This window comes from Trachurus trachurus (assembly GCF_905171665.1).
Source record: "Trachurus trachurus genome assembly, chromosome: 18".
Classification (NCBI taxonomy): Eukaryota; Metazoa; Chordata; class Actinopteri; order Carangiformes; family Carangidae; genus Trachurus; species Trachurus trachurus.
In genome coordinates, this window is record NC_139909.1 from 13,234,483 (window position 1) to 13,252,304 (window position 17,822).

Genomic DNA, 17,822 nt, shown 5'->3' on the forward strand with positions numbered 1-17,822 from the left:
AAAAAATAAAAATGGTAATGACACTGTCCACAATATAAGCTAGTTTCCCTCCATTTCCAGCCTTTGGACTAAACTAAGCTAACCTGCTATCATCTGAGAGTAGCATCATTCCCCATGAGAACTCAAGAGTGTAGATATATTGACAGATAGATCGGTAAGAGGCAGAGAATAGGCAGAGTCATTTTCTTTATGATCACAATCCTTTACTTTGTCGTTGTTGTTTCATGCATTAAAGGAAAATCACAAACCTAACGACAGGCCAACACCTGGTGTAAGCAAGCGTAGACGACACACTACGGTAACAGACAACAGACAATAAGCCATAAAAGTGCAATGGAAATTTAAATTACATTCAATGTTGTTTGGAGCAAAGTGAATCCACCCATTCATTTGATACACCTAACAAAATCAGTGAGTACTATCCACTGATGCTTCTTCCTTATGTGAAAGGCATTAGAGTAACACTTGTTACCAAACCAATCTTTATTTTATATCCTTACCCCTGGACACGACAGGATAATCATCCCTCTTCCTACCTCAACCCACCCTACAAAGGGAACACCAGAAAACCAGAGAAGGTGGAGTACTTCCACCCTCCCATCAGGTTCCCCCTCTCCAGTTTGAGGTAAGCCTTGTCCCCTCTCTCCATGATCACCAGCCCGGCATTGGTGGCAGCTTCCCTCGTCACGTCCTGGTCACCTGCGAAGGCCGAGATCACCGGCCAGCCATTGAGAGCCAAACTCACCTGGGAAAAAGATCTTTAGTATTTAACCATTATAGTGATACCAAAAAAACAAAACAAACCCAAAACAAAACAAACATTATATCCTTATGGTGTTGTTCTTACTTGTATCGTCTGTCGGTTGTAAACTTTGACCACGTGAAAGCTGAAACTGTAAACTCCCTTTCTGGGGGCCACAAAGATACTTCTTGCTGGGTCAAAATGGCTGCCAACGTTTACTAAAATCTGGGAAGAAGAGGAGAGGAAGGAATACATTTATGGCACAACATGACCCCCAAGAAAACATCCCAACAGTCCCGAGAAATGTGTGATGTCTGATGAGCCATGACTGCTTCTATTGCATTGCACTCCTTAGTTACGAGGTTTTTCTTTCACAGATACTAGACGTTGCATTCGTTGGTTATGTAACCTCATATTTGGTGTTGTGCCAAACTTTTCACAAAGACAAATTAAATACCTTACGTGATGATAGTGGTTGGGTGAGAATAGTCTAATTTGTTGTTGGCAAAGGTGCAATCAACCGTCAGTGTGAACAGTGTGATCGGTGACTGGGGATTTGGCAACGACTGGCTGTGTTCGTTGATCAGTCCACTAAAGACTAAAATTTTTCTCAACTGCTTGATTCACTACCATGCAACTTGTAACAGGCATTCACAGACTTTTCATTCAGTGGAACCAACAAGGCAGAATTTGGAGATCTTGTGAAACATTTCTTCATCTTCATGGTGGACTAATGTAGAGTAGAGTTAGCTACAGACATTCAAGGCTCTAGATCAGTGCTTCTCAACCTTTTGTACATCAAGGACCCCTAAATTGACACAAATTAGACCACGGACCCCCATTGGTCCAAATTTAGAAGTAAACACCAGAAATACACAAATATTTGTTCTGAGACTGAAGAACATTACTTTTTTATACTTTTAAATTAGGGCCTATGGCGTGAATTTTTGGAAATATTATAGAGAAATTTCTGGAAAAAAGTGGTCTAATTTCTCCAAACACATTTAAACATTTCTAGGAAGAAGTGGTAAAAATTCTCAAAAAAAAAGTAAAAAAAAAAGAAAAAAGTAAAAATTTTCTAGAAAAAAGTGGTAACATTTCTAAAACAAAAAAGTTTTTAAAAAAATCTTGAAAAAGTGGTAAATTAAAAAAAAAAAAACTTCTAGAAAAAAGTGGTAAAATTTCGAGAAATAAATTGGGGACCCCCTTCAGATCTCTCAAGGACCCCTAGGGGTCCCCGGACCCCACGTTGAGAACCACTGCTCTAGATGACGAATGCTAATGACTTTGGTGAACCATGCCCTTCATCTTGGGGTTTACTTTGCAGTTTTTTCATCAAGCTGCTTCATTGGGTCAAGAATTTGTTAAGTGTTTTGGTTACGCAGCGCTACCTTCAAAGTAACATTGTATGAGATTTCGGCCATTAGTAAATGTTGCAATGCTAACGTGCTCAACAAGAAAAGCTTCTAGCAAGAAGCTCAGAAGCAGAAATCAGAGAAATGCACACATCCTGGGCCCTAAAACAAGCCGTCAGGACTACTGTAACTTTATGATGTCGCAACTCAACAAGCCCCGCCCACCTGGACCCACCTGGTCAAAGTAGATGGTCATGGTGCGGTTGCTCATCTCCGAGGGTTCGTGGTTGGTGTTACGGATGGCTGAAAACGCCACCCTTCCGGTTCCTGACCTCACCGACATGCCCAGAGCGTTACCCGATGGCTCGGCGGACGGGGTGGAGTCGCACACCACCAGACATTTTCCCTCCAGCACGATCGGTTCTGTGTCATTCTGGCAACTGACCCCTGAGGGCCCCCAGTGCAGGACAAGCAGCAGTCCAATGAAAAACGCCAAGCGGGGAGTGAGGTATGGTGATGAGGGAGGAGGTGGACAAGGCATAGCTCCAAATGAGGACGGGCTCTGTGTGCTTTTGGCCTTCGCTGGTGTTTTATCTCCCAAAGCAGTGACAATATGGCCACTACAAGTCCTCGGCGAGTATCTATCTTCTTGGAGCACGCCTGACTATAGCAACACCATCATCATTTTACCTTAAACCGAGGGATTCCTGCATCTCAAGGGACCTTTATAATCCTTAACTGACACACACCGAGCGGTTGTGGAGTCTCTGAAGACGAAAAATCAGTTGCCACCAAGAAAGTGGCTTCCCATAACAACAGGAAGTCCTTACATGCACAGTATAGATGGAGGTTGTCCAGTCCTCACACCTCAGCGTGAGCAGCCATCAGTCGGCCGGATGCTGACGCAGAATCCAAACCGGTGTGGAGGCTTGGCCTGTTTAAATCAAATCACAGGATACAGTTTTGCATGAAAACATTTGCAAAAGAAATGTGCACATTTTCCCCTGAAAAAATATTGAAATAGCTGAAGCAAAAATACCTTTAATAGTCTTATTCAAACTTATGCATTTCTGAGAACTGTTGCAAAGGAGAGTGCTAAAATTACAGGAAATTTGAATCCAGTACAATCTACAGGCAGGTTTATCATTCACAGTACATTTGTCTTGCCTCTTTGGGAAAAAATGCAACCAAGAAGACTACTAGAGCATATAAAACTATGAGTAAAACCTGCTTCCTCTTTGTTACACTACATGTGTATTTCTTTTTAATGTATGTATTGGGCGCCTTTGATTAAAATGTATCTCTATAGCAGAAAGGATCAATACACACTGTGCTGTATTATCAAACAGTGAGGTGTATGTGGCTGATTTTGTTCAATTTAATGTCCTTTTCTTGAAAAACACTCATGTACTTAGACTGAAGCTCACACTGCCTTGCCTTCGCTCTCTCTCTCTCTCTGTGATTTCATAACTAAAACTGTCAAATCAACCAACAACCAACAGTGCAAACTGTTGCACAAGCCCTCATGATAAAAAAAAAAGCCCATTCCCCTTGTTAAGCAAGACAGAACAATAAGTGTGAAAATGAAGAAAAAAGAAGTTGAAGTTGAAGATGAACTTAAAGTCAAAGAAGAAGTGATGAGGTAATGGTTTGGCCAGGAAGAGGCCCGAGCGCTGCCAGCTGGACTCAGGAGGGGGAACATTGGACTATAACAATCCCACCACTGAGAGGCCATCTGTGGGTAAACACTCCCACACTCTCTCCCCATCACCTTTCCAATTTAATCCGTCTGCATTTGCATTCCTTTACACAAACATGATCACACGCTATTAATACACACACACTGCAACACACTACCTCCAACACTGCTTGACTTAGCACTTATCAATATTGACCCTGAAATATGAGCATCTTATTTTACCAAATGAAAACATTACCTCAAAAATTAAAGCTATTTTCTTATGTAATGTTGAAGTATTAGATGAATCCCTACAGTTGGCACCATAGCAATACACAGACTTCACAACAACACAACATCAACACTTGCAAATCGCATAAAGTTACGTTAAAGGAAAAACACCCACCTCTCACTTACAGCAATGCATAGACAGCAGCTTGCTTCAGTAAAGTGGGAGCATCCCAAAAGTCCTGTTCCCCTGTTACCTTCAGCTTTATCTCTGTTCCCCTGCCTCCTGTTTCCCCTCCATCCCTCTCTCTCTCACTCCTGCTCCCTCCCTCCCTCCCTCTCTTTCTCTCTCTCGTTTCTCTAACTATCTCTCTGATCCAGGAAACCCCTGCGTTCAAGCAGACGTTTAATTACATCACAAGCGTCGCAGGCCTTCTGCTCTCACGACTCCTCGACCCCCCACTGTACCCATTTCCCCTCTCTCCCCATCCACTCTTTCACCTCCAGTATCACACATCAGATGGCAGAACCAAGAGGCTCCATCACACACTGTTATAATGTCCTTTCTGTGGGGGAAACATCTGGCAATTCTTTGTGAGTTAAGGGCTAATGAAAGCCAACATTATAAATAAATATTACTGTAATTTTATTTGCATCAAAATCCTCAATTTTTCTCCTCATGCTTAAGGTTCAGCAAACAAAACTCCTCACACGCAAAGACATTTGAGATGGATCATTTTTAAACACTGAACCCTTCTCTTATTAGATTTACCTGAAACAGTGAATATGTTTGGAAAGATAGGAACGGTCACTTGCTCTTTATTTTCTGTTTTATCAAGATAATGAGGTCAAATATAAAGCTGGCGATCGTCTGCATAACATCGGAGGTGCCCAAAGGAACAATGGAAGCAATCTCTTAAAGGTTAGTAGGACAGATATGGTTCCTGTAAGTGGCAGTGAGATCAAAGCAAGGTATGCTTGCTTTTCATAGTTTCAATTGAATGTCCTAGAGGACGACACCAACAATACAAAGTGTTCTACAAAAGGACTGATATGTTGCAGGGCAGGATGTGCCAACATGATTATACATTTGTCTGCAGTGGATCAACGTCCTATAAGGTTTGGATGAGGCTCTGGCATTGTTCAACAAAAATGAATTGACAATCTGCCAAAGCAACGATGATATAATCAGCGTTACACAACATGGTTTTGTTACACAACTAAAAGTTGGAAGTGCAGGGAAGCTCTTTAAATGGACACGACAAATGTTGGCTGAATGATTGCAATCAATGAATTTGGTTTGTCTCGTTGGAGGGGATTCAGAAGCAGTCACTGGCCTATTGTTGGCTGTTACCTGAGGTCAATCTGAAGAGTTTTAGCCGCGAACTGCGAGTTGTTTTCGAGGTAAATTCATGCAAAACCGCTCATGCGCGTTCCCATTGGGGGCAGTTGTTCGGCAATCAGTCTCTGCATTTGCCTCTAAAACAACTCTGTCTCATAACGTTCTGTTATTATCTCATAGCGTGGTGAATGTGCAGGTCACAACTTGTTCATGAGAGTGTTTTGGAGTTGTTGGATTATGTATTATTTGATGAGTTTGATGAGGGAAACCAAGAAATCCCATGAGCCTCCATAGCGTAGCTCTGAGCAAATCGCGGCTCTGCTCCGCCGTTCTAAAAATAGCTTGCACCGACAATTAAAGGTAACAGACCTACTCCTAAAACTATAGGGATTATGGAAATGGGTCAATTTGCCAAAATGTTGAACTATCCCTTTAAATAAAATGTAAAAAATAAATGTAATACAGATAAATTTTTCACTATTTCACAGTTTTTTTTATTATTTTTTCTAAAAAAAACAAAACAAAACGTATACATCGATTCAAGTTCCACAATTCCTTCAACAACATTTTGCATTTCTGTTTCCACACACACGAATCAGGTATCAGTATGTACAACCTTTTATGGATGATAAAGCAAACAACCCATAGAAATAACAGCTAATAGGTAAGTAAGTAAAGTAGAGTTATTAAAAACAGAAACAAGTTGCAGGTGATTGTTGTTCAAACACTGTTACAGCACAGTAAGAGGAATAATTCAAACCAAAATAGGTTAAAAAATGTTCTTGAATAAGAACAAAGTCTCTGATGTAAACATCAGTTATATCATATCTTCCAATACACATTATAGATCAGATTCAATATTTTGCGACCGGACATCTCCCTCCACGGGACAGACAACCAGCGGGGCGCTGTTCTTCCCGTTTTCATGAAGACAGGGGTTAAAGTACGGGTACATCGGCTCGGTGAAGGTGCATCCGCTGTACGTGTAAATGTGAGCGTTGGTCCCGGCGTCGTAGAAGGACACCGATCCTTCCTCGTAGTCCAAGAAGACGCCCACTCTGTCGGGGGTTTGCTGCAGGTGGAGGGCGATGGAGGGGGAGGTGCAGGCGTTCAGACTCCCCGCTTTACGCCTGCAGATCGCCCAGTAGCCGCTGTCGGGACGCACGGTGATGGCCCCCTTTCTGTTAACGGACTCTTTGGCCACGCCCAGATCCCAGTCTGTCTTACCTCCGACCTGAAACACACAGCGTACAAAACACTATATTAGAACGATTTTGACATAATAATAAAAACGTTTACAAATTTATCCATTAAGAAGATCTAAAAAGTGACGTTTTTAACTCATCTGTGGGCCTGACCAAGCCACTTAAACTATTTGTAACTGTATTTTTCATGCATATAAGCTCGTACCTGAACCACCCAGTAGCGTCTGCCAGATGTGAAGCTTTGTTTCCCCAGCACGCAGATGCAGGACTCGAACCTCTGATGGTTGTTTGGGACTGAGCACTTGTTCTTCTGGCAGCTCACCTGTGGATCATCATCATCATCCTCATTATTATCATCATCTTATATCCATCACAGTAGGTGTAAAAGGTGTATATTCTTCACTATTTAGCTTCATCTTCAGTCCTTGATTCACAATCAAAATTTGACTTGCTGTGTTCATGGTATTATAATGAGATATATATAAGGATTTCTTTCTTTCTTTCTTTCTTTCTTTCTTTCTTTTTGAGTCAGTCTTTTGTTTATACCTTCTTTCCATCCGAGGACAGGGCGAGCCAGCCTGAAGCAGTGTTAGGATCTAGAGTCACATCCACTGTAGAGATAAAGAAGGAAAACTGTGATTGGAGTACTAAACATAGGAACTAATGAAGGTTATTGAAATAAACAAAGACTGTTTGAATCTTACATACCTGCATATTGCTTCATATTGTTTGCCTCTGCAAGAAAAGAAGAAGAAGAATAAAAGGTCATTTCCATGAATTTGGGTTTATAAAATCTCTTAAACTTTGGGTCTTTTTCTTCCCGAGGGTCACTGACCTTCTGCAGACAGTTTGTTAATAACTTCCTGACAGACGTCCATCAGCTTGTTGACGGTTCTCCTCACCGTCCCCATGCAGTTATTGGAGTGGACGGCCACGTCGGACCACTCTCTGGTGGGCGGGAGTTTACTGAGAGACTGGAAACCCTTAAAAAAACCAAAGAGGGACACGTTAGTTTCAGTTCCTGACGAGCTGATGCAGTGATGGCGATGTTGAAACGCTGAGCAAGATCTGACATCTGACCTGCAGGAGGTGCAGAGGATTCTGGGTGAGCTCCAGATGCTGCAGCTCGCTGCTCCTGGTCTGCAGCTCGGTGGTCTCCTGCTGCAGCTGCTCCAGCAGCTCCTCGGCCCTCCTCTCCGCCGCCGCCTGCCTCTCCTCCAGCTCCCGGACCAGCCCGGCCTGGTGCGTCCGGATGGCCGACACCAGCGAGGCGCAGACCTCAGAGCTGCTCTGGATCTCTCTCTCTGCGACTTTCTGATGATGGGAACAATTAAACTTCATTTATTTCATTTCATTTATTTGTTTATTTGTAACGGGACTCTGCGTATTCATGAACATCCAAAATGTAAATACACCAGATTTAGCTCTAGCCTAATTTTCATCCGTATAGTCCTGAAGACGAGGAACTTGTAAATCAACGGCGAAACACGTCGACGTAATGAACCAGCTCTTTCCCAGCATGCATCTGTGATCCATTGCATTGCATTGAACTTACTTTGCTCAGATCCACTGAAGTTTTGATCTCGTCCATTTTCATCAGCCTGGCCTGGATCATCTGTTGGATGTTGGCCTTCGTCACTTTCACAGAAGACTGCAAAAGGTCAGAAATAAAACGGCACAGATTGAAAATAACGCGAAACCCCCCCCAAACCATCCAGCATGCAGTTATATCTAAGAGTAATTGACTTAAAAGGAGATTGAGGCTGAAGCTCAGAGGTGACAGAGCATTTGCCGCTGCTGCACCCAAGCTCTGGAATGAGCTGCCTTTGAATCTTAGACAGGCCTCCTCGCTTCCTGTTTAAACGCATTTTTACTCCCTTGCTTTTAACTCACCTTAATTTTAATTTTTTTTATCTGTCATTCCCTAAAAGCACTTGCAGTGAGCTGGTCTGTTCCTTTACTCTGCCCTTGCCTTGTTTCCCTGCCTTTTTCTTGCTAGTTTTTAAAGTGACTTTATGTTTATGTGTTCATGTCTTTTACCTTAATCTTTTTATGTCTCAATGTAAAGCACTTTGGCTTCCCCTGTGGTTTTTAAAAAATGTGCTATATAAATAAAGTTGATTGATTGATTGATTGAGGATTTAACCTCCTCCTCACCTTGACCTTCTTGCTGGCCTGGTTCATGGGGACGACACTGTGGCTCTTGTGGCTCCGCTCCACGCACCTCGAACACACCGGCATCTGGTCTTTCTTGCAGAACATGGTCAGCGGCTTGTTGTGGTTCCTGCAGAGGTGACTGGCGGGGAAGGTGGCCGGGTCCGTCAGCCGGTGCCTCTGCAGCGCCGGGTCCCTCAGGTGCGGCGCGAGGTGGATGTCGCAGTAGGACACCTGACAGACCAGGCACGACTTGACCGACGGCGCCTTGTTGCCGTTGCAGACGTCGCAGGGAACTCCGTCGCCGTCGGGGAGCTGGACGGCCGGAGGGTCCACGGCATCGACATCCTCCTCGTTAGGGGTCGACAGAGGCCTTTAGGTGTGGATGGAATTATGTTAAATTTCTATTTAAATCAAAAAATTTCACTTGTTTTGCAAAAAAAAAAAAAAAAAGGCGAAGAAATGCATACTCTTATTTTGGAAAGATGATTTCCCTCCAACACTTAAGATTTTTACAGATCAGATTTCAGCTTTTTTACCCTTAGAAAAATTAACTTTGGAAAAACATAACTGTGGTCATATTTTTCAAGAATTTTGGTTTCCATTACTTTTAGGTTTGGAGGAATTTTCTAAAGGGGACATATGATTGGTTGAGCCCTGAATCGGTGCCCTATAGAGCAGGGCAGACCTTAATATTAAATATATGTATCTCTGTAAAATCTATGTGTATGTTTGACTATGTGGATGTACATATGTGTAGCGAGCACGATTATGTGTATGTTTGTGCAGGTAAGCACATATACTGTATGTGCAAATACCCACTAATGTTAGTGAAGACAGATTGCTGCTTTTTCACTTATTTTTTATTGATTTAGATTTTTTTTGTTTTTGTTTGCTTGTTTTGTTTGTATTTTGTTTCTTTGTTTGTCTTGGGGAGGTTAAACAAAAAAAGAAGAAAGAAAGAAACTGTCATCGATATTGTTTCAGGATGGATATTTTTGTTGTTGTATCCTTTTTGTTAATTTATTGGAAATAAAAACATATATAGCCTATATATATATATAAAAACAAAAAAAACCCAGATATTGAAGACAAACCTTTTAAAGAATTCAATGACGTCAGCAAATCCTCGGTTGATCCTGAGGTCTGGCCGTTTCCTGAAAGTCTCTTTGCACAGCGGACACTCCGACTGGTCCTTCGTGTCCCAGAAGCCCTCGATGCAGTCCAGGCAGAAGTTGTGTCCGCATGGGATGGAGACGGGGTCGGTGTAGACGTCCAGACAGATGCAGCAGCGAAACTGCTCCTCCAACACCACAGAGGTCATGTTTCGCACTGTGAAGAAAATAACACATGAACATCTGAGCGAAATTCCTCACGCACCGAAACTTGTTTGATTGATTGGTTGTTAATGTCAGATCAAATCTGACATCAAAAAAAATAACCAACTCTGCGCTTATACAAACATAGTTTACATATCAGGCTTCCTGCCAAAGCTCATGATCCGTATATACGGGCCTGACTGGAGTCGGACCAGTTTGCATGGGGACACATTGTTCCCTGTCCAATAAACAAAAGGTGTGATTGTTCAACACCACCAAGTGTAAAAAACGAGGTCACTGTCAAATGCTTTTATGTTCATGTTAAAGGTTTTAGAAAATTGCATTTAGATTTTTTTGACTTGCAAACTTTGGAAACTGTTTTGACTAATGAAAATTCAGAGTTAATCACATTATTGCATTTTGATTTTCACAATTTCATTCAAATTTTAATGTTGTTTTACCATCCAAATATGATTTTTCTATTTTACCGTAATATGGTCTCAGAATGGCCATATTTTCATGTGACAATTTAATTTATATCTAAATTGCACACTCTCTGATAAACATGTAAATTACCACTGTATTGTAAATGGAATTTACATTTTCATCAATTACATTAGCATTTTAAGATCCATTCCATCCAGTTCCATAGTTGATAATTTATTTGTCACTGTGCATCATACATTTTAAAGAGTTTTTTTTCTTTTGTTTTGTTTTGCATAAGACAAAATAAAATGTGGATGCCAGAATTTGAAAACAAAAATTTACAATAATAACATATTTTTACAACTTAAAGTGAAATAGCTATTTTTCTGTTTTTACCAGCGTTGCCTTAACTCATTTACATCATAGTCAATGAGCAATTTCAAAAGTAGGTCAAAAGTTTTTATTTTATTTTTCCATTGCATGTGTTAAATTGACAAAAAGTTGAAACTGCAGAAAGAAGATTAAAGTTTGTGCAGTAGGAGTCTTATATGAACAATGTCCTACCTGTTTGTGTTGACATGTTGACTGTCCTGATCATCAGTGAATGTCAGTGAATGAACCTAAATGCTTATATGTTCGTCAGTCTCATTGCTCCTCCCAGTCTACCAAATCAGCCCGGCCGGTTTTTCCAGCTCTCGGCTGAAGCCAGTTGCCTGAAGTGAAGTGTTTGACATCTGTGGTGCAACGACACATTCCTGTATGACAGGTAGTTCCTCGTATTTTGAAGCCCAACTGGGTCATTTCGTTTGTCAGGAAAACAGAACCTATCTTACACAGTATAAACCACCAGGGTTGTGATGTTTTTAGCCAAAGGAGATAAATGTAGTGTTACCACCAGAGAGGCAGGAAAGATTAAACAAAGGTTTTTATAATAATTGAACAGGTACTTGTGCTTTAAAGTAAATAAAACATTTAGAAACATAAAAGGGTAATTAAATGAATTCAGTCATTCTCATGTAGCCTACTGTGCAACATTTCACAAAGTGCCAGTAAAGTCTTAAGTTTTGATTTCAGCGAAGCGGTAGTTGGCTGTTGGTTTGACTGTGCATACCTCTGTGACCAGGCGACGACAGCTGGATGCTGCTACGGGTTTATGAAGCGTTGACACAACTTGAACCAACATGATGCATACTTATAAAAATAACAAAGAAAAAACGAGAAGAAGTAAAAAATGACACTATTTATTATAGGGGGCCGCTGTGGTGTAGGTAATGATCCTAATCAGGAATGACTGTGTTTCTTTACCTGAAAGTCTGGGTAAGAGAGAGTTCAGAAGCAAAAGGTTAAATAATCAATAATAAATGAGTTATTACTATTAGGTCAGAGTTATTAGACTACACCAGTCATTTCTCTGCTTCACCAATAATTATGAATTCATGGTTAGATTCATTGGTATGGTATTCCTTAATTATTTCTTTGTGACTCATAACCATCTCTAATTTTTCTGGACTGAGTTATTGATGATTAATAAGTTGAACTTATCAGTTTCCAGACATGAAACAGTAATAGAACCAGTCAAGACTTATTTGATTTGCATTGCGATTATTTATTTTGATCAGACGTGACACCTGTTTCAATTAGAAAATTCCATTTGAAGTCAGATGTATGATTTACTTCAGGTTTTTGCCATCTTTTTCCCTTGAGACATCGATTCTAAGGAGGCAATGTAATGGCAATTTTATTTGTATAGCCCGTTTTTACAAACAGTTTGTCTCAAAGGGCTTTACATGGCATCATAACAACATCCTCTGCCCTTAGACCCTCACATCGACTGAGGAAAAACTCCATAGAAAACCCTTTTAACAGGGGAAAATCGGAGAAACCTCAGGGTGAGCAACAGAGGAGGGATCCCTCACCCAGGACGGACAGACGTGCAATAGATGTTGTTACAGACAAGAAAACAGTTTATAACAGAGAATGTGGGAAACATGGAAATGTTAACAACAGCTGAAGGAGGAAGCTTCTGGTAGGAAAGGGAGGCAGGGAGAGCAGGTCAGCTTAAAGGGATAGTTCACCCAAAATTGAAACTCATTATCTACTTACCCTCATGTCGACTAAGGGCTGGGAGAGGTTTCAGAGTTATCCGTGGCTTCTCTGAGTTACAGCGGGTCTCGGCGTAGCAGTGCATGTCCATGTAACGGTTGCAAATGGATTCCAACTGTCTTCATAACAAAAAGACACAACAAAAAACATCCAATGTAATGTCCGTCTTGTATTGAAGCCCCGAAATGCGAAATTGTCCCGAAAAAAATTAAATAAGTCTATTTTTCAAGCTTGTTTGTAGCGGAAACTCCTCTTCCCGGTTCGTAAAATTTGGACGAACCAGGGTCTGTCCTCTTCCCAGTTCGTCCAAATTGGACGAATCGGGAAGAGGAGCTTTGAGAAGCTTCCGCTACAAAACAAGCTTGAAAAATAGACTAATTTAATTTTTTTTTGGGACAATTTCGCATTTCGGGGCTTCAATACAAGACGGACATTACATACGGGCAGCATGGAGGTATTTGGATGTTTTTTGGTGTGTCTTTTTGTTACGAAGACAGTTGGTATCCATTTGCAACCGTCATATGGACATGCACTGCTACGCCGAGACCCCCTGTAACTTAGAGAAGCCATGGAGGACTCTGAAACTTATCCCAGCCCTTAGTCGACATGAGGGTGAGTAGATAATGAGTGCAATTTCAATTTTGGGTGAACTATCCCTTTAATGGGAGGACTGGAGGGCAGACTGACCAGAAACCCACTGAAGGTGGTGTGGCCGCCCGATGCCCAAACATGAGCACCTTGAGGCAGGCGCACACACACCTCGTCCCCTTTCTGCAGGTCCAAGAACACTGCGTTTCCTCCATTATCAGCAGAGTCACCACTTGATTTAGGATCATCTGTCACAACAACCGGCGCTTTGTTCTTGGTCTTAAGTTTTGATTTCAGAGAAGCGGTAGTTGGCTGTTGGTTTGACTGTGCATACCTCTGTGACCAGGCGACGACAGCTAGATGCTGCTACGGGATTATGAAGTGTTGACAACTTGAACCAACATGATGCATACTTAGAAAAATAACCAAGAACATCTTCAATAAAGTGATAAAATGTAGGGCATGATCTATTCTCTCTCTTCACTGGCAGAGGCCACAACAATGAGGTGAATCAGGAAGTGGGTTACCCCAAATGATCTGTCAGATACAGTAAATTGTAATGGCCTACTTTAAGATAAATATGGGTAATTACAACCCCCTTTACCAGCAATGTCACCATTTATAATGCATACATTCTTCACAGTTCATTTGGCCACTTAACTCCTTACTCTTTCTTATAAACATTTTTAAATGCAGTTTAGATTTTCTACTTCAGATTTGGTGCCAATTAAGTTTGTGTTTCACTTCAATTTTGCAAAAAACACTGCTTTGGTGAATAGTCACAAATAACCTGTGATATCTGGCGCTTTTTTTTTTTTATTCACACATTCCCATCACTAATTTTAAAGTTCGCAATTTCCAATTTGTGTGTGGTGGCTTTTTACAGAAGTTCAGTCTCCACGTGTGTAAAATGTGCAACATCTAATATCTGTAACTGATCTCAGAACAGTAGAAGCCGAGTGTATCAATAAGTAGAATCACCACCGGTGCATAGTTCATTACTTATTTGATTGATCGTATAAAAGTATAATTGTTGTGATTGTGATCTAATTGTAAGTCTAAATACAGTGGAAGTGTCTCTCAAAGGCTCCGTGGGGCAGTGAAATAAAATCCAACCGTCAATCATCTTTATTAACTATTGTTATGAGGTTTCACTTCACTGACGTGTCTGATTACTTTCTGTGAAAAGGTTTGTAGCAGTGTTGAGTTGAGTATTTTCCAAACGTTACAAAAGTAGGCTACTGCGATTGTGTCTTTGTATAGTTTTGAATCATGTGTAGCCTATTTGCATTGTATTGTCATCGTTCTTTCAGGTCATTCAGACAGCTGCTGAGACACAAAGTGTAAAGGCAATCGGTCAGTCAACAAAAAAAAAAAACCTATAGCATAGACATATAAGTATATAAGTATGATGGAAGTTTTTGGAGCATGTGCATTGATCAGTTCAGGCCTTGGCACCACAACCTTTTGTTTAGGATCCTATAGATTCATAGTTTGCCTGTGTATCTATGTGCACTGACGTCGGTTTTCAAGTGTTGAATGTCTGTAATGTTAAGTTGTCATGTTGTGCTGTCTTTCATTTCGCATCAGGAGCTAATAATGAAACTTTGATGAGTTTACCAAAATACTGTTGTTGGCCTGTTGACATGACTGTATCAGGTCAGACCACATTGTTTGCTCTGTCCATCTGGTTATGTACTGAAAGATGAAATCCAGTAACTAGAAAAGGAAATTGGAGAGCTGGTTTGCAGCAGGAAGAAGTAAAAAAGGAAATAATGAAAAGACAGATGGAGATTTGAAGTGTCCAACCTGTCAGATAAAAAAAGAAAAATGACACTTGACACAAAAATACTGAGCATGTGAACATGATTTTAACATCAAACCACGCCAAACACTGCAGCTCAGTTCAGGATGTAGTTTGTTGTTTCTTTCCTTACAACTAATGACAAATGCACAAAGCGCCTAAACTGTGACAATACAACGAGTCACTCATCCAAACTGGAAACTAATCCCAGATCAGTATGTTTTTTTGTGGTGAGAGGAAGCTGGGGGTTGTGTGTGTGTGTGTGTGTGTGTGTGTGTGTGTGTGTGTGTGCAGAGGCTGGTCATGGTTCGTAGAGAGGCTGCAGCCGGCTGCAACGGACCCGGGTCTTATGAAAAGCAGTATAAAGATATTGCAGGAGGCCAGTGTTTTCATACTGCTTTTCATGAAGACGATAAGACCTGTGTGCTCACTGTGCACTGAAATAGAGTTGTTACCTGTAACTGTCACTGATCTCACTCATTTACCTGTGTTTTGCCTCCAGAATCCAGCCCCCACTCCACTACGCTGCCCATACTCCACACCCTTCAGCTCGTGCCAAGATGCCAACGGACACCGAGTGGAAAGAGAAATTAACATTTTGTTGCTTTTGATTGTTTTTGTGAGATCCCTGCAGCCAGATGAGCAACTCTTCATAGTGTCACTGTGTGGTAAAGCATGATTAACTTACAGTATGAATCTGAACACTCGTCACCTCCTCTTTGACATCTTGGTTTGCAGAAACATAATTTCTTTGTGGTTGTGTCACAGTCACCACACATCTACATGTACCGAACTGCTTCACCAATAGTTATGAATTCATGGTTAGATTCATTGGTATGGTATTCCTTAATTATTTCCTTGTGACTCATAACCATCTCTAATTTTTCAGGACCGGGTTATTGATGATTAATAAGTTGAACTTATCAGTTTCCAGACATGAAACGGTAATAGAACCAGTCAAGACTTATTTGATTTGCATTGCGATGATTTATTTTGATCAGACATGACACCTGTTTCAATTAGAAATTTCATTTTAAGATTTTAAGATGTATGATTTATTTCAGGTTTTTGCCATATTATTTAATGGAGACATCGATTCTAAGGAGGCAAGGCAAAGCAAGGCAATTTTATTTGTATAGCCCGTTTTTACAAACAGTTTGTCTCAAAGGGTGTCATCATAACAACATCCTCTGCCCTTAGACCCTCACATCGACTGAGAGAAACTCCCTAGAAAACCCTTTTAACAGGGAAAAATCGGAGAAACCTCAGGGTGAGCAACAGAGGAGGGATCCCTCACCCAGGACGGGCAGACGTGCAATAGGTGTTGTTACAGACAAGAAAACAGTTTATAACAGAGAATGTGGGAAACATGAAAATGTTAACAACAGCTGAAGAAAGAAGCTTCTGGTAGGCAAGGGAGGCGGGGAGAGCAGGCCAGCTTAATGGGAGGACTGGATGGCAGACTGGTTCATGGGAAGGGAGGGCAGGCCGGTTTAACAGCAGGGGAAAGGGGGGCTAGGGGGGCGATGCAGGCGGCGGTTGGTGCGGGGAGATGGAGAGTTGACCAGAAACCCACTGAAGGTGGTGTGGCCGCCCGATGCCCAAACGTGAGCACCTGCAGGCATGCGCACACACACCTTGTCATCTCGCTGCAGGTCCAAGAACACTGCATTTCCTCCATTATCAGTAGTGTCACCAGCTGATTTCTGATCACCGGTCACAACAACCAGCGCTTTGTTCTTGGTCAGCTCCAGCTTGGCCAAATGGTGTCCTCCAGCATGGAAGAAGAAGGTGAAATAATAAACACCTGCAACAGGTGCAGTGAACACACCTGTGGAAACAACATATTGTCACATTTATTAATTCTGTCACATAAAATCAATCAACATGAGTGATTATGCTGCATATGATGGATTTACCTGTAGATGGACTGTAGGCGTCACCGATGTTTGTAATCACAGCGTTGTACTTCACAGTTTCTTCTCCGTTGAAGGGTCCATAGGCTCCACCCTTTTCTAACTTAGCACTGAACACCACCATGGTTTTCTCTACAGAAAACCAAATGTGTCAAATATTTACAAGTTTGTATAGGTACCTCCCAAATAACCCAACCTCACCCTAAACCCAACCACAGATGTTTCCTTCTAGTTTTTGTGAGTAACCCTGCTCTCAACACACTACAGCTGGTGGCGTCACTCCTGTATATTAGGCTGCTCATCCCTTGGATCACTAATTGGTTGAATATCAGAAAATGTATTTCTGTCAAAAGCACACAAGTATGTACGCATCAGTTGGCACATGGAATCCTCTCTTTGCCGTTACCATTGACTCATTTAACTGCTATAACAAAACTTCAAATTGTTCTTCAGTATGTCCTACATTAAAGTCTTTAATTAGAGTATTTCACTCTACCTTTAAGAAGTTTTTCTTCGGTCTCTGTTGGTCAATGATGTGTGCCTGACCTGAGTCCTGCAGCTGTTTTTATATCATCTGTTCAGCAGCTCTACCTGTTTTCCAAGGTAGAGCTGATAGCAGATGACCAACCCTCAACACTCTCCCTCCCTCCAATGAATGCCCTGATGGCGTCCCTAGGCGTGTGCTCAGAGTGTGAGCTGGGGAGGTGGCTGGGGTCCTGACAAACTTCAACCTATGTTCCTGGCAGTTGCACCCTCCTGCTGCAAGACCACCTCCATTGTGCCAGTACCAAAACACTTCACTCCAACATGTCTCAGTGACTACCGCCCAGTAGCTCTTACACCCATCATCACTACGTGTTTTGAGCAGCTGGTCCTGACAAATGTCAAATCCTGTCTTCCTCCAACTCCCGTCAATTTGCCTACCATGAAAACAGGAGCACTGAAGATGCAATGTCTTTGGC

At 41.6% G+C, this 17,822-nt stretch overlaps 2 protein-coding genes across 2 annotated transcripts; both read right to left on the reverse strand.

Annotated features, from left to right (window-relative positions):
• Positions 1-547: 547 nt before the first annotated feature.
• LOC311001884 (cerebellin-1) lies at positions 548-2,638 on the reverse strand (the record flags this gene model as incomplete). Its single annotated transcript, XM_083993063.1, has 3 exons — positions 548-745; positions 848-967; positions 2,333-2,638. 3 exons carry the CDS (start codon positions 2,636-2,638, stop codon positions 548-550), a joined length of 624 nt encoding a protein of 207 aa, XP_083849189.1.
• Positions 2,639-6,186: 3,548 nt separating this feature from the next.
• Positions 6,187-16,984, reverse strand: LOC311001886 (E3 ubiquitin-protein ligase TRIM21-like; the record flags this gene model as incomplete). The annotated part of the gene is made up of 11 exons (XM_083993065.1): positions 6,187-6,579; positions 6,756-6,872; positions 7,097-7,161; positions 7,259-7,285; positions 7,386-7,533; positions 7,631-7,864; positions 8,106-8,201; positions 8,708-9,055; positions 9,774-10,036; positions 16,521-16,775; positions 16,864-16,984. The coding sequence occupies 11 exons, from the start codon at positions 16,982-16,984 to the stop codon at positions 6,187-6,189; spliced, it is 2,067 nt and encodes a 688-aa protein (XP_083849191.1).
• Between the last annotated feature and the right edge of the window lie 838 nt (positions 16,985-17,822).